Here is a 21,803-nt window from a genome sequence, read left to right on the forward strand (position 1 = left end):
AAGCTTCTGGAGACACTTTTCTGGAGTCACAGCTGAAAACTTTCTGACTTCTGCTCCGCAGCATCAAATATTACGCCTCGAAGCAAGCGAATATCGGAGTGAGCTACGGTAAGTGAGAAAAAATGATAACAATCCGTAGGGCTAATCTTTATTAAACGAATCACATCATTAGTCAAATGTGCTTCTGAAATTCACTTTAAAATCGATCTTTTTTATGTGCACACTTTGTTTTCACCTGGCATCCGAGTGTGTTAGATATTTCCAAATTGAGTCAAAAATTGTCATAGGTATTGCATCAAGTAAATGTGGCTGAATGTATAAAGATTCATATTATGCCCTTTGCTGAAATAGGCCTACTAGTACCCGATCTGCAAAGGCTGGCTCAGTTACTTGCAGGATTGGAATGTAACGAAGTTTACATTTACTCAAGTGGTTACTCAAGTACAAATTTGAGGTACTTGTACTTACTTCTTCCACTGTTAGTTATTTGAAGTTTTGTGGTGCCTCAGAAACATTAATCTTACCGATTTATAAAAAGCATTAAAGTTGCCCAAGTGGCAAAATCTTATTTTCATGAAGCGACAGAGTGCAATAAGATGGTGTCATGCTGACATCTACTGGCGATGTGCTGCCACCACAGCCAGAAATTGAAAAAAAATAAATAAAATGTATATAATATAATATATATTATTATATTATACTGTAACTCAATTGTTTTTTATTATATTAAATTGACTACTTATTTTTTTCTACCATATGTTTTAAAATGATTTTGTCTCTAGATTCAATATTATTTGTATTTATTTATTTTTTATATTTATTTTGTTTATTTTTATCAAGTTAATTTTCTTTTTAGATCTCTATTATATAACATTGGTTATTTGTTTTATTTACAATGTATTTCATTCACAAATTTTACTAGAGCCATTTTATTTGTTTCTATTTATTTTTGTTTATCTATTTTATATGTTTTATTGTATAAAGTTACTTTAATATTAAGATTTCTATTATATTACATTGATTAAGGATCAGGGTTTGTCCTCTTCACAGCTAGGATGATGATGAGTTTTCTGAAAACTCTGCTGTTTTTTGGACCCGCATGTTTAACCCTGACTGCCCCTGCAAGTCACAACAACTTCTTCTACCATGACTTCCTTAAAGGAAATGCCAACAAAGAAAGTACGCACATGATCAATAAAATATATTTCAGATCAAAGCCAGGTGTATTTGATCTGGTTTCAGTTCCCAAGATGTTATGTCTATATCCCTGCAGTTCATTTCAGCGGCGTGAAGCTGCATGTGGACTCTGCTCAGCCCTCGGTGTCTGCAGTTGGAGGGGGGAATACCACCATACCGTGCAGGTTTTGGTATGAGCCTGAGTTGGGCTCGCAGAGGAAGGTTCGGGTCAAGTGGTCCTGGTTGCCTGCTGCTGGAGGACATGAGACAGACGTACTGGTGGCCATCGGCTCGCACTGTCGAAGTTTTGGAGACTTCAGGTTGTTGACAGGATAAATGTTTCATTTATGATTTTGTATTCTCTATCATTAGTGTCTGTATGAGCATGTTTGTCTTTTATTGACTGATAAGACGTGTGTTGTTGTTGTTGTTGTTGTTGTTGTTGGTTGTTGTTGTTGGTTGTTGTTGTTGTTGTTGGTCAGGGGTCGTGTGCAGCTCAGACAGGATTTCCCAGAAGATGCTGCACTTGTGATGATGACCCTCCAGCTGAATGATACAGGCCGTTACCGCTGCGAGGTGGTGGACGGACTGGAGGACGGGAGCACTTCAGTTTATCTGGAGTTGTCAGGTACAATATGTCCCCCTATACTGATACCATGACTTCTTTTCTCCATGCATGATTTGGCCTACAGGGCACAGACTCAGGGGCCCAAAGTATGAGGGGCCTGCCACTGGCCTCCACCTGTAAAATGTCTCTCAGACTAACACATATGCACCCAATAGAGCCTCAAAATGACCAGAAAGAAAACAAAAAAAAGATTTAAATTTCCCCCAAATGATGAAAAAAAATACCTCAAAGAAATGCAAAATGACAAAAATAACTAAATACACAAAATGTGTCTCTGTTTTTTTGTGTCTCTGTGGGTTAATTGTGTCTTTGTTGTATTTTTGTGTCATTTTGTGTTTTATTGGGATAATTGTGTCTCTTTTAAGATAATATTGTGTCTTTCTTGGCCTTTTTTTGTCTCTCTGTGTACATCTTGCGTCTCCTAGTTGTTTTGTGTGTCTTTTTTGAGTCTTTTGGGGTAATTTTGTGTCTCTGGGAGATAATTTTGTGTATTTTTGGTTGTTTTGTGTCTCTTTGGGGTCATTTTTGTCTTATTGAGGTCATCTTGTGTGTCTTAGAGGTAAAGTTATGTCTGGAAGGTAATTTGAGTCTTTTTGTGATTGTTTTATGTCTCTCCAATGTATTTTATGTATTTTTGGTTGTTTTGTTGTTTTTTTTTAGGCCATTTTCTGTCTTTTGGGAGTTATTTTGTGTCTCTTCTTGGTAATTTTGTGTCTGTAGGAGGTAATCATGTGTATTCTTTCATGTCTCTTATTAGTCTTTTTGAGTCTCCTTGTGGTTGTTTTATTCCTCTTTGTAGTTATGTAAAATAATCCATCCACACTGATATATTCTATTCTCCTCTAACATAGACATGTAATCATGTCTGGTAATATCAGAAGCCTCGTTATCACTGGTAGTGTGAGTAATAATAGCGGAAGCAGTAGCAAAGAGTACTGGAGTTTAAAATCTTATGAAAAGTGGTGGATCTTTTAGTTGTAGTTGAATGTAATTAATTGTACGGCCTTTTTCAGCAGACTTTTTGACAAAAGCACAGGTGCTAATAATAACATTAACAATGTCCCTGTTGTGTTAAGCGTCCCAGTGAGTAACTTTTGAAGCTAACATACTTTTTGTATCAATGACTAATTAATTCTTCCATCCAGGTGTGGTGTTTCCCTACCAGCACGCTCGTGGTCATTACCAGTTCAGCTTCAGGGGAGCCCAGCAGGCCTGCAAGGAGCAGGACGCCACGCTGGCCACCTTCACACAGCTCTTCCAGTCCTGGAAGGAGGGCCTGAACTGGTGCAATGCAGGCTGGCTGGCAGACGGGACGGTCCAGTACCCCATCACACGGCCCAGAGTGCCATGCGGGGGGCACGGCCTTGTGCCAGGGGTCCGGAGCTACGGCAGACGGCACCTGCAGCTTCATCGCTACGATGTTTTCTGCTTCTCCTCTTCACTAAGAGGTGAGGGCGTGAGACTAACCATGTCACACGTTCAAAAGACCGTCTTCACAGCAGAGGTCAGTTTGTCACAGCAGGGGGAGCACAGGTGTTACAGATAACATTAACGATGGCTGTTTAAGTGACTCAGTAAAAGCTGGCAGTGTGTCAGCGAGCCAGCGTGCATGCTACCAGGATCTAAAACAGCTAAATGGAATTCAGCAGCTGTTAATGTCATTATTTCCACCTGTGCTTTTCCTACTGTGACGTGTCCAAGCGTCCTCTGTGAGAAGGGACTCTGTGTTCTCATCTCACTGCTGTGAAACTGTCTTTGCCCAAAAGAGCTTTTTTCAGCTTTATGTCTTCATGCTGTAAATAGTGTACAGCTGTAACTGCTAACAACATCTGTTTTTCACCTCTGCTTTAAGTTATTTATTGCCTTTTTTTTTTTTTGCCTGTTCATTTTTAATTTATATTTGCTGACATTATCTTATTTATATGTAATATCTGTAATAATTGAAAACCCCATTAAAGATATAGTTTAAAAAATAATCACAGAAATTCTAACTGGGAGAAGTTTCAGCTGGTAGCAATCTGTAATCCTCACCTCTAGAGACCATTAAAATCCCCCTTAATCTCACACGCTGGGCCTTTGAAATTACAATTTGAACCTTTAAAGCTCTTCTGCAGAAGATTCATTTTGCTGTATATATCAAAATTTGTTCCTGTTTTCATCCTTGTTTTCATTTCCGATTTACCACCTAAATAAGCGAGCATTTCAATAAATCTAAAAAGAAAATTGATGACAGGATATTAGGATAAAGAATGAATAGCATAATTCTACATTTTTTTTGCTTGAATATTATATCTTTATGTGCTTGACAGATAGTTCCACGGTTAAAAGTAAGTTAGCATTATATTATTATATTATTATAATTATATTTTAGGATATTTGAGTAATTTTAAATGCTCTCCAAGTTTTAGACTAGAGACAAGTTGAAGGATGAAATTTTACAGTTGCTAACTTGTATGTTTTTTAATGTCTGGGCCCCTATTTACAAGCTTTGAATAGCTTATCAGGTTGTCCCATTTCAAATGTCTAATTTTACTTAAATCATGTGTGTATCTGATCAATCTGTGAATAAACAATAAACAAACAACATAAAAAATTTAGAAGAAACTCTGGAGCATAACCTAATATTACCTGTGGAAGGTTTTCTAAATGCATTTTTGCCTTAAAGGTAAAGTCTACTATCTTCAGCCCTCTCATAAGATGACCCTGACTGAGGCTCAGCGGGCGTGTCAGGAGGACGGAGCTGAGGTCGCCAAAGTTGGACAGCTCTACGCTGCCTGGAAACTCACGGGGCTGGACCGCTGTGACGCCGGCTGGCTGGCTGATGGAAGCGTTCGGTATCCCATCACCAGGCCACGAAGAAACTGTGGTCCCCCTGAGCCAGGGGTGCGCAGCTTTGGCTTCCCACCTCCTCAGCACAAGTATGGAGTCTACTGCTACAAGTCAGGCGGTAAATGAGGGTCTATTCCTGTTTTGTACCAGGTCAAAAATATCAACGTTGGCACAGATTTCTTGAAAATATATTTCCCTATTTCGACCTACCTGCTTCATTAATGCCGTAAATTCTGGAAACTCAGAGTAGCGGGAAAAATGAGACGTTTAATAGAAGTACATCTCTCTGTCTTAGTGTCAGAAGTGAAGGATTTTTACATAACATGTCAACTATTCCCTTTAATACAATACATTTTCACTTATATCTATTTTGTTTACAACTAATCTAAAGCATAACAAGTGTTTTCATACAGCTAAACACAGAATCTGTGAAATGCAGCTGTTAGCAGCACAGTGAACCAGATATTCATCCAGGGTAGATTGTTGTACCCGAGTCCAGTCCAACCTTCTTGTTAGGTCAAACTTAAAGAAACTTAAAACATGCAAAAATTTAAAAAAATCAGCAGCCCATTTCACAAAGGCAATTTGAAAGCTCTACTTTTGGGAAAATTTCAAAATTGTAGACTCAACATCTCATAAATGATTGTCACTGGCAGACTACAGATAAATTTTCAAGTGTGATGTTTGCTTTTATTGCTAAAATATTATTACTACAAGGTCACCTGAGATGCTTCACTGCCTTCTGGGGCCCATTTTACCACATTTGCAACATGACATAATTTCCTCCCACATATATATATATATATATATATATATATATATATGTGGGAGGAAATTATGTCATGTTGCAAATGTGGTAAAATGGGCCCCAGAAGGCAGTGAAGCATCTCAGGTGACCTTGTAGACTCAATGCTTCAGAGCTTGTAAACAGTGTTTCACCTCCACTGAAGATGCAGAGGGCTTCAACAAAGATGCTGTCAAAAATATTTAACGATTTGTCCGTTAAAAAAAAACAAAACAAAAAGACAAATTAAAGCCAAGATATTTAAACTCTGATTCTTTCAATAAAACATGTAACAGACAGTAGCCGTGTGAGTGTGCACAATCTTTCCTACTCAAACTCGGCTTCGAAGAGGAGCCTCTCGATTTTCATCCTGACCTCGACCTTTTTCTGAGGGGTCAGCTTTTTGAACAGCTTCACGAGGCCCATGAAGTAGAACTCATCGCAGTCTTGTGGTTTTTCAATGTTTGTCTGTGCAGTTTGGTCACATTTAGAAGAGTTCGGCTCCGTCACAAACTTGCTTCTCCGGGCACTCGCTCCTTGGTCGTCTGAATCCATGATGATGGTTACATCTTCATTGTTGCTGTCATCATCGCTCTCCTGTGAGGACAACACACATGTTTTTAACAGTGAAATAAAATCTGTGGGCTTCAATGAGACTGATTTAGCATTTACGTAGGTATTGCAATGTTGTTAGTGATAAACAAGACAACATTTAAAGCTGGCTAAATCTGAAGTTTCTGAGTTTTGGCATGGGCATCCAAAGAGCATTTTTATAGATGCAAATAAGACGCATAAGTGTTTGAATTTTAACAGCCACAAAATACGTAATATTGAAGTGTACACGGTAGTGAATGCATACAATGTATTATTCAAATGTATATGTTCTTGATTCACCTCTTTAAAATAAAATAGGAAAGATCCTAATGTACATTTCAAAAGCTGATTAGATTTTTTTTCAATTCAGATCCAAAATTTTTTAAAAAAAAAAGATCTATTTGAATTGTTTTCAACTTGAATTTTTAGATCTAAATGAATCGGATCTGATCTGAATATGAGCAACCTGGATTTATTTTGTTGAGATTCTGAATCTCAAATTTTTCTCCCTGAATTTGTGAACAGTCAAGAACTTTAGGGCTGTATTCAACCAAAGGAAAGCTTGGTCGCAATGAGAATTTGGCCCACCGATCGTCCCTGCAAAAAATGTTGCTTTTTTTTCCCTCCTGGACAAAGTGTTCTAAATTAAGAGTTTTTTCCCTCAAATATCCTTGAGAAACAAAGACCCCGCCCTCTAAACAGTTGTGACTGATGACTTCATTTACAGGATGTTTTTTGATCACACACAACTTGGGATTCCAAAAATGCTCCTAGAGGACATCAGAGTTTCACCCTCCAAAGATACTAAAGACACAACTGATACTCGGACATCATATTAAGAACTTAATCATAAAATGTGACTTGCGCACAAACTGATTGTAAAGTCAACAGATGAAACTGTTAAACTTCAGGCTGCCATGCCATTTAAAATGTTGTTCATAATAAAAATGGACATGGGGAAGCTAAAAGAGGTCTGTTTGTTTATGAAGAAGAGGAGCTCAATCCGTACATAAGATTTACTTCACCCACCAGAACAGGAATCCCTGAGAGTGCAGCTACTTTTTCTTTATGACAGAAGATTAAAAGCAACATCTTGATTAAATTTACATGCTACATAATCACAGACTTACTATTTCAAATGAGGGGATGTCACCCACTCCAGGGCTCGAAGATGGAGCAATCAATCTTTTGGTTTGGTTTCTTTGTGTCGCGGCTTCCTGTAGTAGGGATATTTTTTTTAATCTTCGTGGTAGATTTTGCCGGCAGAGTGGCAGATGGTTGATGAAGTCTATTCTCCTTATCAGCGTGGAGGCGCAGTACAAACAGTGGTAATGTGTATACCTTCTGCACTCCAGTGCGCATCTGTAGATTTTGTACTCTGAAATATGAACAAGACATTTCATTATGAATGAATACATGATTAATAATTTTGCTGAAAATAGAAAATGTAAAAACTTTACCTCCAGCAGTAATGGCTTTCTCTTGATGCTTGTTCAAATGATGCACAGCTCTCGAGTGTTTTGAAGGTTTGAATAAAGATGGTAAGCAAAATGGACAATGAAATTTGGGAGGTTTGCAGCAGTCACTGCATAATTGCAGAGGCGGCATGGAGGATCCCTTCTGGATAGTTATATGAATCTGCAACAGATGATTAAATTATTAGAAATAAAACAGCTTCAGATACATCAACTGTCTATAAACTACTTAAAGGGACAGTTCAGATTTTTTCAGTGGGGTTGTATGAAGTACTCATCCATTGTCAGTGTATTACATACAATAGATGTCTGTCGGCACACCCCCAGTTTAGAGAAATGGCAGGAGTTCTGAAACAGAAGCTGAACAAAATAGTGCTGTGGACTGGGCAGTAGCAAAATGTATTTCAGCTCCCAAAAAAGGTCACACCTAACAAAAATCTACAATAGTTCAAGTGTACACTATATTGGGAGTATTTTCAGCACTTTACCTTCACATCAGACAGCCTTTTCCAAAAGGGAAGCCGTTATTAATGGTTTAATTTCCTCATCTATGCTCTCTTTAAAGACACCAGACTCCATTGGGAAAAAAAAAGCGTTTTAATGTTGTTGAACACAGGAGCTGCTAGTGTACCGCCTGACCGCTTTAATCAGTTAGTTAGTTAGTTTGTGTTATTTGTGACTTTGGTGAGTCTAAATTAAACCCTTTTCAATGGCAAAGTCACACAGTGAGACCAAAAAAATGATTAAGCAGCAGTGGAGAAGCAGCTCCTGTGTTCAGTGACACTGAATCACTGTTTTTCTCAGTGTAGTCTGGGCCTGATCAAAGCAATATAACAGCTTCAGTTCCCCATAAAATATCACTGTCTGACAGAAACGTAAAGCAGTGAAAATACTCTTGATATTGTATACATTATATTTATTGTTTTATGGGAGACTAGTTTTATTGCTCACCCTGTCCACAGCTGTACATAGCTTAACCTCTGTGCCAATGGTCCTGCTCACTTCTCCAAACTGGGGGTGCCGACCGCCATTGTAAAGAATATGTTGACTGTGGTTAAGTAACTCAGACAACCCCACAGTCTCACTGACTGCGGCCCTTGTGAATGAAATGCAGCTTATTTAACCCTCTGAAACCTGAAGTAACATCACTTTTCTTGTGCTGTTTTCAGGCACCCTCCACAAGTACTTAAACCTTGAACCCCTGCCAATTGGTGTAATTACTTTCAAAAACACGTGGGAAATATCAGTGAGCAACTTGGTTTGAAATGTTCAGTGAATTGCAAGATATTAGTAGATATGGAAATGATTTTTATTTAAAGTTAGCGGAAAATATCTATTGGAAAAAAAAGGAAAAGTTAGGGGAAAACTCTATTCATAAATATCAAAATCACGTTTTTTAAATAACTGGCGTTACAGAAATATTAATGATTTAATAACCCTTTCAAGTATTGTTAGCCCTGTTTGTTTGTTTTTTAAACTTTCTTTTTCGTGTTTATTTGTTGTTGTGTTTTTCTTTAATTCTAACAAAACGTCAGGTGATTTTTTTGCTCTTTTTACGAATTTCTTGCTAATTTGGGGGTAATTTCCTCTTTAGGTGCTCATTGCTTTTTTTATAACAGGAAACAAGCCAATCTGCTTAAGTTGCAAAGAATTTAAATACAAGTGACTTGTTCTGGAAATGTAAATGTAATGTGTTCGAGGGCAAAAAGATGAGAGGAGCAAGCTAAAACTGAAACAAAACAAACAAACAAACGAAAAACAAACAGAAAAGGCCTAAACATTTTTTTTAAGGCCTGAACAATTTTATTTCTCGTTGTTCGTCTAGCCTGGCTAACTTTTAATGTCTAACCGTTGATCTGTTTTAATGTTTCTGTGGTGGAAAATGTTGTATTTAAAGGTTAAAGTTATCTTTTCGGATCCCCAAAATGACCATTGCGTGCTTTGAAGTAGAATTTACACTTTAACGCAGCGTTAAAATACGTTTTTATGATTAGCATTAGCTGGTTACCTTAAAGATCAAAGCTGGCTAACGTTAGACAATTAGCTAACAGCTAGGCGAGTAAGGAGCACAACTTCTGAAGTTTTTAGTCCTTTAAATGACTGTAAAGTAAAAAAAAAAAAAAAAAAACACATAATAAATCCAAAATAACTGTTGACTATTAATGTTTTTACTTACTTTGAGGTGTGGATCAATGTCCATCTTCGGTCAGAAAAGTTCACAACTTCTACAAAGTTATGTTGTGGTCTTCTTCTTCTTCTACTACTATAAATCCTCCTACTACTTCTTCTTCGTCTGCAATGGTGGTTGGGCAGTTAAATTACAAGCGCATTATCGCCTCCCACAGGACAGCAAGGAAAATAAACATAACTTTACTGTCCAAAACTTACAATAGAAAAAGAATTACATTTCCAACAGCTCGCCAACAGTAGCCAAAAGTTTTCAAGGAAAAAAATCGCCCAAAAGTTTCAAAGAGAATGAATCGCCAAAAGCGTTGAAGAAAAAAAGCAACATAATTTTAAAAAATCCCAGAATTTTTTTAAGTCACAAAAAAATCATCAAGATGTTTTACAAAAGGGAAAATTGGCAGAAGTTTTGTTTTAAAATCACACAAAAATTAAAAAGAAAAACGGCCATATAAAAAGTCCAACACAAAACTCAACATCATATACAGAAATTTAAGCAAGTTAAGTGAAATTTTAAATTAAAAAAAATGAATAAATAAAAATATCTCCCTGAGGTTTTACAAAGTAAAAGTGTTCTAAGAAATCATTAAAACTAAATGCAGATACAGAAAATCAGTAAAATGCCAAATCAGGCTGATAATCTATCGACCCCCATTCTTTTCTTTTTGTATAGGTCTATGCATGTTTGCTTGTTGTTTACTACACTTAAAAGCTGCTGTTGACACACATTATTAGCACCTAATTGGCTTGAGTGTGATGCATTTGCTTCCTGGGATGCCTACATTTGAGCTGTTTCCAAGAATTTTTTTTACTGTCACATCACTCACATGCTGTCCTTTGTTAATTCATGTGCATCCATCCCTACTGGAAGCCATCTTTTTCTCTCCCTCACTGCCAAAAATGTCCTTCCTTGGTCAAAAATCACCACCAATACAGTCAATGAAAATAAACATTATGAAGAAAATGTGAGTGAAAGCAACACTTAAACCTTGATCAAGGAAAAACATGAAACATGCATTTAAAAAAAAGGTTAAAACGTTTTTGAAAGAAAAATATAGTAGCTTTTTAAAAGTAAGTTAAGTTTTAAATTATGTATGTAACCTTGTGAAACCTGAGAAAATTAGCATGGAAAAAAACATGGAAAAATGCAATCAGCTACTGAACAAAAAGGACCCAAGAATTAGCAAGAAGGTACTTCAAAAGGCATAAGACAATTACCTGAAAAATAAAGAAAAATAGAAAAAAAAGAGTAAAACTAGAAATGACACACACACACACACACACACACACACACACACAAGTAAAATAGTATCATTTAAAAAGTTTTTGTCTATTTTTGGCTATATAATTTCCTAATAATTTCTCAGCCCCTCTCTTTTTTTCAATTTATACAAATTTCTTGCACTTTGCAGGACATTTTTTTCCAAATTGTTGATTGCCTGCATTGAAAAATATATCTTGAGGACACATGTGTGTCTCTTTCTGTCTTTCAAAGTGAATGGAGTGGACGTACTGCACAGGATCTTTACAAACTGAGGTTTAATCCCAGCCAGCAGATGGCAGTCAGATGTTTGAGGCTTCATGACAACAGTAGGACCAGAACAAAATGTGCAGAAAGTATTTGACTGTATTCAGTTCTCTGTTATATAACATCTGCAACCTTAAACTTGAGGTTTCATATCCGGATTTTAAGATGATTCACAAGCAGCATCACGCAGTCAGACTGTACAATAGATTTCATCAACTTCCACAAGTTTTCTGTGAACAAACTCCATGCAGTTACACAGAAAATCTGGCTTTTATGGAAATACGATCAGATTAAATGTGAAGAATGCAGACTGACATGAATGTGACTGATGAAAATCTGAAGTGAGATGTGACGTTTAAATTGTTCAGAGGGAAGAAAAAAAAATCAAAGAACAGAGTGTACTGTCACTGAAGTATGTTCACAGACCCCGCAGTATCTCTCAGCTTTATGAGACATTCATATGTGGGACGGTGCAATATTTGCTCTGCAGCTGATTCAGCATCTCAGGTCTGCATGTCAGGAATCACAGAGAGAAAATGTTGACCTATAAACCTGTCACAGCTAAATGTTCATTGGATGATGAATCCAAGTTCATATGGGCTATTTAGATAAACAGATTACACAAAATGTCCATATAGACTAAACAGCTGCATGAGCAGTGAGGTAGTGTCATGTGAAAGGTCAACACAACATTAAGTCCTGATCCACATGAATAAAACTGTAAAATGGAGCCACAACAACTGGAATTCTTCGAAGAGGAAGCAGTTTCATGCTCTGACCTCGACACCCATGACTGAAAGTGCATGACACAATATCTGCGTGAGTAGTTACACTAATTAGGTTTATTTAGGGCTTATTGATTTTATTGAAGGAAAAAAGTTACATGGAAAAAGAAAAGAGCAGACTGCGTCATTTTACATGTGTTTGTATACCACTAAATCTAACAGAACTGGAACAAAATAAAATTTTAAAAAAGCCATAAAATACTGCCAAATACACAAAATATATGTTTAGGTTTGGTTAATTTTATAATATATAAATATTGAAGTAATATTTTTTGTTATTACTTCAAAAACTGATGATTTTGTTGTGGAAGGTGCTAGAATGTAACATGTATGTACTTTCATGTTATTTTATTTAATATTTACACTTGTCTGGAGCCAGTGTTTGTCCATTCTGGGCTACTGTAGGAACATGGCGATGCAACATGGCGATTTAGACGAGACCCTACTCCCTATGAAAGTATAAACAGCTTATTCGAAGGTTACAAAAACACAATAATTCTTATTTTCAGGAGATTATACATCAAAGAAAATACTTTACTATATTATATTCAATTCTATTATATTCAATTTTTTGCCAAAATATCCCCCTAAATCCAACCCACTGAACATTTAAAGGATCTGATTCATGCTGTAATTGAAATATTTCATCGGGATATGGGGTAAAAAGCTGCAAGTGAAAGAAACAATGCATGCATGTAAAATTAACAATAACACAACAGGAGTGAACAAAATCGAGGATTCGAAGAAAAGATCTTCAGCACCAAGATGCATGAAAAACATGATTAAGCCCAACGTGTTACGCTTTCAGTTCCAAGAATCTCTCGGTCACATTTTGAAGGTGATTGTCTTGTCTGTGTATCACAAAGTCGTCAAATGAGAAGGCACGGGTTTGGTAGAAAATATTTATCTGGTCTGTAAATGGAGCTGATATCAACCATACCATCTGTTTTGATTTATTTATTCATATCATCTTGACCCTGTAAACTGTCCACCAGATTCCAACCATGAATATAAAAGCTGTTATATTGTTGCAGACTTCAAAAAATCCAAGAAAATCTCCTCCAACTTGGCAGGATGAACGTCAGACTATGAATAGAAATCTTACAAACTGAATTCCAGTTCACTTGGCGACTTCCTCTTCATAGCTGAGGTTCTCGAGGGTGTAAACCCCAACATAAGTAATATTTTGGTGCAACCTCAGGAAACTGTGTCATGGAGTTGGTTGGGAAGTTTCTAAACAAAACAGAGAGAGGTCAGCAGCAGGCTGGTGAAATAAACACCACAGCAATGTGATTGTGTCAGGAGACGTTACCTTTTGTTTTCTGTGTCTCTGATTCAGACACTTACAGGAACTGTTCTCTATACTGGCAGCCTTATCATTGTGTGCATTGTAAGTGAGTGGCTGATAACAGTGCTGAATGCTACATGGAAAATGAATAAGGGGAGGCATGAGTACTGACAGATCATCTGTACCATGCACACAATGCAAAGTTGCCCTATAATTAACATGTGGCTGTTAGGAACCATGTGGTAAAAGAGGCCCCATCGTCCTATAGATTACATAAGTTAAATGCAACCAACAATGAACTGCAACAAAAGTCTCCTTTGAGGTTTTGCAACTCTCATGTGTCTTTTCACAGTGTTTTCTATCGTTATGAGAATTTTATTTTAGACTGTGAAAAATATTCTATACTGAGACATTACTTTTTTTGTCTTTTCTAATTTAGCCTATAGCAATTCATTAATTTTGCAGCAATGTAATGATGGGTAAAACTTAAGGCAAAGTAACACCAACACAATGAAAACCCCCAGAAATACATAAAAGACCAAAAGTTTTGGTAAAAATCTTTTGCTAAAGAATTTGTTTAAGAAAAAAGGAGTGGTCCTCTTCACAGCTTTTAATGGTGAATCAAACTATAGCAACTCATAATTACTTTGAAATCGTAGCCTTTTAAGAACAATGTATCCATCTACAGTTGGAAAGAGTGTAATCAAAGTAGAGTTCTGCAAAATAAAAAAATCTTAGGTTGATAACAAATAAGCAATAGCTTAATGTTTATGTTCCTTTTGTCTTCATTAAAATTTATGTCAGGCTTACAAATGTAGGGGGTCTTCCTATATACATATACAAATATATATATATATATATAGTCAGCTAAACCAAAGGACAGTGGTGGAAGAAGTATCCAAACAGCAGCTGTGCCACAATGTAAAAACAACTGATTAATACTTATTAATAATGAATATAAAAGAATTATAATAATAATAATACTAGTAAAAGAGTTGCAAAAGTGGCCCTGCGATTCTAATTTAGGTAACTTTAGTCAGCCAATATATTTCTGCTTCTTTCTACAGCCTGCTTATCTATATTTATTTCTGTCTACAGCCAGGGATCAATAAAGGTGCATCTTATCTTATCGTAATGTCAAAGTGTCAGTAAAGTGACTCTGATAATAACTGACTGTCATACAATAAACACACACACCCACACTTTCTTTTGCAATACAAAAGGATGGTATAAATACAGCCTTATTTTTACTTTTTTCCTAATTTCTCGCATTAAAAATTGGGATTACATCACGGGCTCTGGTTAGAAGGTGAATGTGGGCGGAGGCAGGAAGGGGGAGGGAGTTGCGGTAAAAAAAAACCCGCTCCTGATTGGCTGCTGCGGCTTTCTTGTGCTGCTCGAGGTGTTTAAATAGCCAATCAGGTAGCTGGAGCTCAGTATGTGTAGCAGCTGCAGAAAAGTGACGGTCCTCTCTCGGTGGAAGACCGCGTCCGAGCGACACCATCGTCCCTGCTCTCTCAACTAACTCAAGTGCCATGGAGGAATCAAGTAGTTGACGTTACCTGTTGCAACCTTCTCTTTTTAAGCTTTCTTCCCGTCTGATCACTGCGACCCGGTTAACTGACGTTTTTTGACTTTTCGGCGACATATTTCCCCACGAGCTTTGACCATCTGAAACCATGAAGTACATCATCGGCATCGGCGGGTGAGTTCCTCCGGATGAATGGGCAGCTAAAGCTAAGCTAACCCAAAATTGCTAGGCCCTGAAAGCCCGGCACACGTGGAGAGAGAGGGCGGTCATGATGACATCCGATAAAATGTTGCTGTCCACTTTGTTTTCGTGCGTTTGAGAAACCAAAAATATCTGCGTTTTTTTATACTTGATGTAAACACTCAAACGTGTAATTCAGTACATAAACAAAGCCAAAGCTAAGGGTTACTTCCGTGTAATAGAGATGAGCGGACCTGCATTATGCTCAGTTGACCCACCCTTTTTTCTCCACATAATGTAAAACCTAAAATCAACTAAATGTGTTAATTTAATGTTAAAAAAAACCTCCTGAAAATATGTGTTTTTGGCTGAAAACTGGTTGTTTTGTTATAGAAATATGTGAAAATTACACGTATGTAATGTGTATGTACATATGTTTAACAATGTTTGCCCCCCCAAACGGTATAATGTATAACCGCACTTTTATGCGGACGTGCCAGATACAATAACTCGTGTCTAATCATTCATCAGTTTTACAACTTTACGTGGGTTTTATTGTCCACCGTTCATTTCCTTTTTTATTACTTTGTTCCGTCCAGCGTAACCAATGGAGGGAAAACCACCCTCACAAACCGACTGATCAAGAACCTGCCCAACTGCTGTGTGGTACATCAGGATGACTTCTTCAAGGTGAGTCACAGACACACAGCTGTTTGAATTTTGGATAACCAAAGGAATTTCTCCGAGTAACATTATTTGGCAGAGTGGTAACACTTTGCCGCCTGTGTTTTAGATACGGTTTAACCTAGTGAGTAAGTAAAACACCATCAGAGCCTTCCTTATAGCAGAGTGTAGTGTACCTTGGTACATCTTATCAATGTATGTTTCAGCCCCAAGATCAGATTGAAGTTGGTGAAGATGGCTTTAAGCAGTACGATGGTAAGCCTGGGTTTTTAATGAAGGAGTGTGAGTGTGGGTATGAGTGTTTATGTTGTATGTTTGCTCCTGCTGCAATGTTGTGTGTGTAATCTGCATGCAATATAGACAAACATGATCACAGTACACGCGTTTCTTACGTTGTTTCTTTTTTTGCAATTTTCTATACGCTTCTCCTTTTCCTTCCTTTCTTCCTCCCCGCTTTGCTCCTCAGTCATCACTGCTCTGGACATGGACGCCATGATGAGTACGATTTATGCATGGCTGGACAACCCAGTGAAGTTTGAGAAGTCTCACGGCGTCAACAACACCCTGGACACCGAGATCGTCCCAAAGTCTGACCACGAGGAAGAGGAGACTCACATCCTTATTGTGGAGGGCTTTCTGCTTTACACCTATGGGTAAGGATGTGTGCTTATTGCATTTTTTAGTGTTTCTCACTGTAAAAAATCAGTAAGCCATTAAATTAATTAATCTCTTCCCTTGCAGACCTTTGATCGACGTGCTGAACCAACGTTACTTTATTTCCATCCCATATGAAGAATGCAAAAAGAGGAGGTGGTAAGTACCTTAAATACTGTTGTCGACTTATAGTCTAGTCTGCTGTTTGTTACCTTTTTTTATAATTGGTTCTGTGTCTGTGCAGCTCTAGGAACTACGCGGTGCCAGACCCCCCCGGTCTGTTCGATGGCCACGTCTGGCCCATGTATTTGAAACACAAGAACATCATGGAGACTTCAGATGTTGACGTCTGTAAGTGTCTGCATTTTAAAAATATATATATATACATATTCATATTTAAAGAAGTTTCTCCTGTTGATTTAAATGTATGTTTGCTATCACAGTGCAGCTTGATGGAACCAAGTCAAAGGAACAACTGTTCAACTTTGTCTACGGTGACATCCTGAATAACATCCAGAAGTCTCTCTAACAAACAAAGGTAAACAAATCGTCCAGCTGCCTGTTACAAAAAATCGTTGTGTCCAAATGTGAGTTTTCTGATTTTGTTTTCCTGTGTTTCAGGTCATACGATCGGCTAAAAGGAGCATGTACTCAGCCTGCAAGCAGAACACCGCCTTGCCTTAAAGTTTCTACCTGGCAGCTCATTTAGCTGACTGCTACGATTTTTTGTAAATGTTTAACTGATGGCATCAAATGCTGGCATGTTTTTATATCTACCATATTTATTGCTTTATTACAGCCCACACTCCAAAGAGAGTTGATGGAAACATTCAGAGGATGGTTGCACTTGTGTCAATAAATGATCCTCCTGCCAACACTGTGCTCTTCTGATTATTGTAAGAATGACCAGTGCTCATATTGAAGTGAAAACCAGACAAAATGTAACTTTAAGACATTGCTAAGAGTCTTAATGTGTGAAGCCCACATTTGTTAAATGTAGTTTTTAAATATAGGCCCCCTTTTCAACACTTGCAGCCCTGGGTGGCTGCTAAGTTAAGCACAGCGAGCAGACGGCTTTCGCTATCTTGCTCACAGGCAGCAGTTGGTGTGAGTGATAAGTGGAATCTCAAAGTTAAAACTCGTGACCTCAGGTTTGGAGCACAACCTTATCTAAAGTCAGACGCACTTGTGTGCTTTCCCTGGAAGTGTTGCCTTCAGAATAAACCACTTCAGAGGTCCCCTTTACTTTGTTTTTGCTTTGTGTAATAATGCAGACCAGGTGAATAAGTAAATGCATGATTTACACAATATATGTTGGAAAATAGTCCAAATGTTGAACTGTGGTGTTAAAGCACATGCAGTAAATAATGTATGTGTCCACAAACATATTTAAAGCCTGGTATACACACTGGTTGCTGTAAACAAGGTGAAGCTGAGCAGAATTTCTGGGCAGGAAAGCATCACTGGATGCAAGTGGACCATCACATGGAGAAAGTGGTTGGTGTACAACCTAATTTCACTCCCACACCAATGTTTTTTGTCTTAAAAGTCGTGGATTAATCCCAAATGCTAAGACATTTATCTTAAACAATGCTTTCCTCCAGTTGCAACAAATTAGCTCAAACTTTGTCAGATTCTCCATAATCTGCAGTAAATTTGGTTGCAAACACTGTTAAAACTGTTGAGTTGTTTCTGCAGGGACACATAATATGATATATTCCTATGTTCTTGTGTGTGTATATATGTAGTTAATGTAATACAAAATGTTAATATAATAAAAAAAAGGTAAAGGCAACTTTTCATTCAATTAGAGAAGGCAACATACATAAAATATACATTATACATTAAAAAAACATTAATATTGCATATAAATTAAGATCAATTGGGAAGAACAAACATTAAAGGACAATCAAAGCAAATAAATAGTTGCAGACTGAAGAAAAGAAAAGTAGAATGTTTTTAACTGATATAACGTGCCGACTAGTGCAGTAATATGCAGTAATGCGATGCCATAATAAAGCACTGAGCCCGTATATTAACATTCCTGTTTAAATACTTCCTTGAAAAAAGACGTCAAACGTACACAAACTAGATAATGCTTTTAAACTGTGCAAGCGTATACAATATTCATTTTCCGTTGACGGAAAAATACTGTGTTGAAATCTAGATTAAACACCAGCAAAAGTCATGGGTGTGTCAGGCCCCTCTTTCTTCATTCTGCTGTGAAAGCACACGTTATGTAATGTTACTATGGACATGTATGGATGGAAAAAGGAAGTAGGTCAGAGCTGTAAGTTGGGGAAGAAAAACGTTTGGCCTACATACAAGAAGTCGTCTATTCTCCCTCTTTGTAGTCTGCATGAAGGTTTTTACTGTTTTGTGTACAATCAGTTAAAGTAAGAGCTTAAAAGATGACTTTTGATATGTTATGTTTTCATTTGAGTGTTTTTTCACCTTACCTCATTCACCTCACCTGCCTTTGAAAACAAGCCGCTTTATATTTTTAGATCTATTGCCTGAAATCTTTTTTCCATTAAACAGTCACTGTTTTACCACTGATGTGTCACTCCGAAATAAAACAATCCTCAAATGTTGATGTTACACCAACAAAATGGAGGTGTGACAAAGAGAGCACGTGTGTATTATTCACACAGCATAAAAAAGCTGTTCTTCTCTGGTTCCAGACAGATGGCATGATTATTGACACATCAGCGTCTCTGCAGCAACAGCACAGAAACACACACACACACACACACACACACGGGCAGACAGTGAACATCTGTCTTAAACAGCATGTTTTTTCAATGCAGCTTTGAGCTATGCAGTCAGGGACTGTTCTTTATATCTGATGGGGTGTGGCTGTGTTTGTTGGTTAGTTTATACAAATGGTTTATTTTTGGAAGAAATATTAAATGAGACATACTAATAGTAAAAAAATTAAGGAACCGATTTGAATGGACAAATTTGAGTAGGATGACATTAAAATAAATGAGTTAAAATGGCTTAAATAAAACAAGTTGTCAACTGAATATTACCACAACTTTTTGATTAATAATAAATTGGTTGAACCTGATTAAGCTTTTCATTGTCAAAGCAAATCATGCTGGTTGCAATAAATTAACTGGGTTTGTCAGACCCATTAGATTTATTTATTTATTTTTGAAATATCACTTAAGATATGATTTGGTTATGTTTTTTTTTCTGACACAAGCGTTTGTTCCACATAAGTGAAATCTGAAAATCCAGTGATAATTTCTGTTTTTACACTTTCTGGCTATGATAATTTGGCGAATTTTGAAGAAAGCATGCCCTCCAAACCGGTGGGTTTGGATGTCATGTTTTCTTTAAAAATCGACAGTAAAATTAATACAAAATTCAGTCATTTAAATTTGTATGCCCCATAAGCCAAAAAAAAAAAAAAGATCTCAGGCACACCTTCCCCTTTTTGCACCATCCTCTCCCCTCTCATAAATAATGAACAGTCCTTTACGGTTTATAGCTATGTGGGGCACTTCTCATTTTTAAATTGAGGTTTTATTTTCATATTCATACAGTTTTTTACCCTCAGTTCACTTCTAAAGTTCTTCTCCACCCCTGTCCTCTCTGGTACGTTACAACATACCTGCTGCATCTGTCCTCACACATAAAAGTTCACGTGTCATGAACTTCCAGCTTGTCCGGCGTGTACTTGTTATGGTTGTTTAACTTGAAGCTTCATATATTCATTAATCTGTTCTGAAACACAACCACAAGCTAAACAATACATATGTTCTCTAGTTGTTGGCTGCCATTCAAGATCAAGTTATGTAACTTCAGTCTATGGGCTGTTGTGTGGAGTTTGAGTAGTTCAGTCCACCAGTACATTCAAATGTATCTGCGGAGAGAGGAAACGAGATAGGGAGTCGGAGATCTTGTTACAGTCCCATCCATCTTGGGTATTTCCTGCAGCATAACCACCAAAATACTTGTTAACAATGTGATTATTTAGCTTGAATCAAACTTTTCAATGCATTTTTTGCCAGATATGCCCATTTCAATGTGAAAGTCTTGTTCAAAAAGCCAGTATTCTGCATGCTGACGTCCCAGCGTGCTCAACATTTTAACAGTGACTCATAATATGCTTAACTTCTGTGCCAGGAATCATTTGGAGACACTGTTAATTCCCTCGAAGGGAGGCTAACTCATTTTAAAATGGGTGTTACTTCATAACATACACAAGCTGGTCAGGCTGGACTTGAATGTGAGAGATAAACAGTTATGTAAGCTTGACTGCTGCGGGTATGGCCTCCCTTAAAAAAAAACAACACTACATTAAGGCTGCATAAGCTTTAATGACCTTTACCTTTTTGTGTCTTACTTAACACAGCAATGTGATGAACAGGGACAGCTCAAAAACAGTAATTTAAGACTTTTTTTTCACTAAAGTGGCTCCTTGCTTGGAAAACTAGGTTACTGTGAACTCATTGTCCTCTGCAGATACAATACTTCATGGATGAATAATACTGTGGTGAAAGAGCACATCGTTTTTTTGACACCCATCTTTCTGGACGACAACAAACCCTGCGGTTTTCTAAACCGCACCAACCACCACACTGGCATGAGAGCTGCAGTCCTGACTCTTTACTAGCTCTTGTTTGTGTATGTGAGCAAGTGTCTGCCTGTCTCTGCGTCTGCATGAATGTACGTGAGTGTCTGCGCCACTACACACCTCTCCATAGTGCATCGAAAAAGCAGAGGAAGCAACAGTCTGCTGTGGTTGACTTAAATAGACCATATAAACAACACTATAAATCCTCCCTTCAGACCTCTAACTCTATACAGTTAAGGTTTGGACTATCACATCTCCACCTCACGCAGGTCAGACAGGACATGGCCGAGCAACCACTAACCATCCTGGCGGTGGAGGTGACTGTGTCTGTGTGTCTGAAAACAATTTCTTTGTCTCGCTCGCAGATTTGCAGTTTGTCCTTTGACATTTTTCCTCCTGTTTTCCTCTGTTACCCAACCAAAGAAAACAAGAACATTCATTTAATCAATTCATGCTTTCCCTCCACCAACCACGCCGCTCTTCAAAGCCTCCTTTCCAGAGTTGTTTCTATATTTACTGTTTTTATTACAGTCTAAGACGAGCCCACAAAAACCAGCTTTCGGTGCCATAAAATCGTTAGTGATGCTGGGGGATGTTGTGAGGGGGCATTGTTTTGAGAATGTGATCCTCTAAAGGCCACATGGCAGCGAGCTGAGCGGGGTTAAAGCTGCACCTGTGGGGCCGGCATGAGGACAGCCTTTCACCTACTGTGGTTCACCCGCTGCGTCTGTGTTTACGCTGAGTGGAACTGGCCTGACCACAGTGCAGACACAACAAGACACTGTGTTACGCATACATGGCATTAGACACTTTAAGTGTACACACTGCACTGCTGCTGCTGCAGCACACAAGTGGTGGTGAAAATATTTAGCTACAGGTCACAGTGCATTTTATT

The 21,803-nt window shown here is 37.7% G+C and overlaps 3 protein-coding genes across 4 annotated transcripts; 2 read left to right on the forward strand and 1 right to left on the reverse strand.

The window, feature by feature from the left end:
- Window positions 1-34: 34 nt before the first annotated feature.
- LOC121945188 (hyaluronan and proteoglycan link protein 3-like) lies at window positions 35-4,800 on the forward strand. Its single transcript, XM_042489233.1, has 6 exons — window positions 35-108; window positions 1,051-1,179; window positions 1,274-1,496; window positions 1,659-1,804; window positions 2,950-3,252; window positions 4,470-4,800. Exons 2-6 carry the CDS (start codon window positions 1,056-1,058, stop codon window positions 4,757-4,759), a joined length of 1,086 nt encoding a protein of 361 aa, XP_042345167.1. The 5' UTR covers window positions 35-108; window positions 1,051-1,055; the 3' UTR covers window positions 4,760-4,800.
- An 825-nt stretch (window positions 4,801-5,625) lies between these two features.
- On the reverse strand, window positions 5,626-9,754 carry LOC121944900. Of its 2 annotated transcripts, XM_042488859.1 has the most exons (5): window positions 9,663-9,754; window positions 7,472-7,649; window positions 7,353-7,389; window positions 7,142-7,228; window positions 5,626-6,014 (listed from the first exon to the last, which is right to left on the reverse strand). In XM_042488859.1, exons 3-5 carry the CDS (start codon window positions 7,371-7,373, stop codon window positions 5,745-5,747), a joined length of 378 nt encoding a protein of 125 aa, XP_042344793.1. In that variant the 5' UTR covers window positions 7,374-7,389; window positions 7,472-7,649; window positions 9,663-9,754; the 3' UTR covers window positions 5,626-5,744. The 2 variants fall into 2 exon arrangements, with proteins under 2 accessions (XP_042344793.1, XP_042344785.1); XM_042488851.1 differs by having other exon boundaries at window positions 7,142-7,389.
- Window positions 9,755-14,695: 4,941 nt separating this feature from the next.
- mibp2 (muscle-specific beta 1 integrin binding protein 2) lies at window positions 14,696-17,195 on the forward strand. The gene is made up of 8 exons (XM_042491939.1): window positions 14,696-14,976; window positions 15,582-15,672; window positions 15,873-15,921; window positions 16,133-16,319; window positions 16,408-16,479; window positions 16,565-16,671; window positions 16,764-16,858; window positions 16,942-17,195. Exons 1-7 carry the CDS (start codon window positions 14,951-14,953, stop codon window positions 16,847-16,849), a joined length of 618 nt encoding a protein of 205 aa, XP_042347873.1. The 5' UTR covers window positions 14,696-14,950; the 3' UTR covers window positions 16,850-16,858; window positions 16,942-17,195.
- Window positions 17,196-21,803: the final 4,608 nt, after the last annotated feature.

Source organism: Plectropomus leopardus, chromosome 1 (assembly GCF_008729295.1).
Source record: "Plectropomus leopardus isolate mb chromosome 1, YSFRI_Pleo_2.0, whole genome shotgun sequence".
Taxonomy (NCBI): Eukaryota; Metazoa; Chordata; class Actinopteri; order Perciformes; family Serranidae; genus Plectropomus; species Plectropomus leopardus.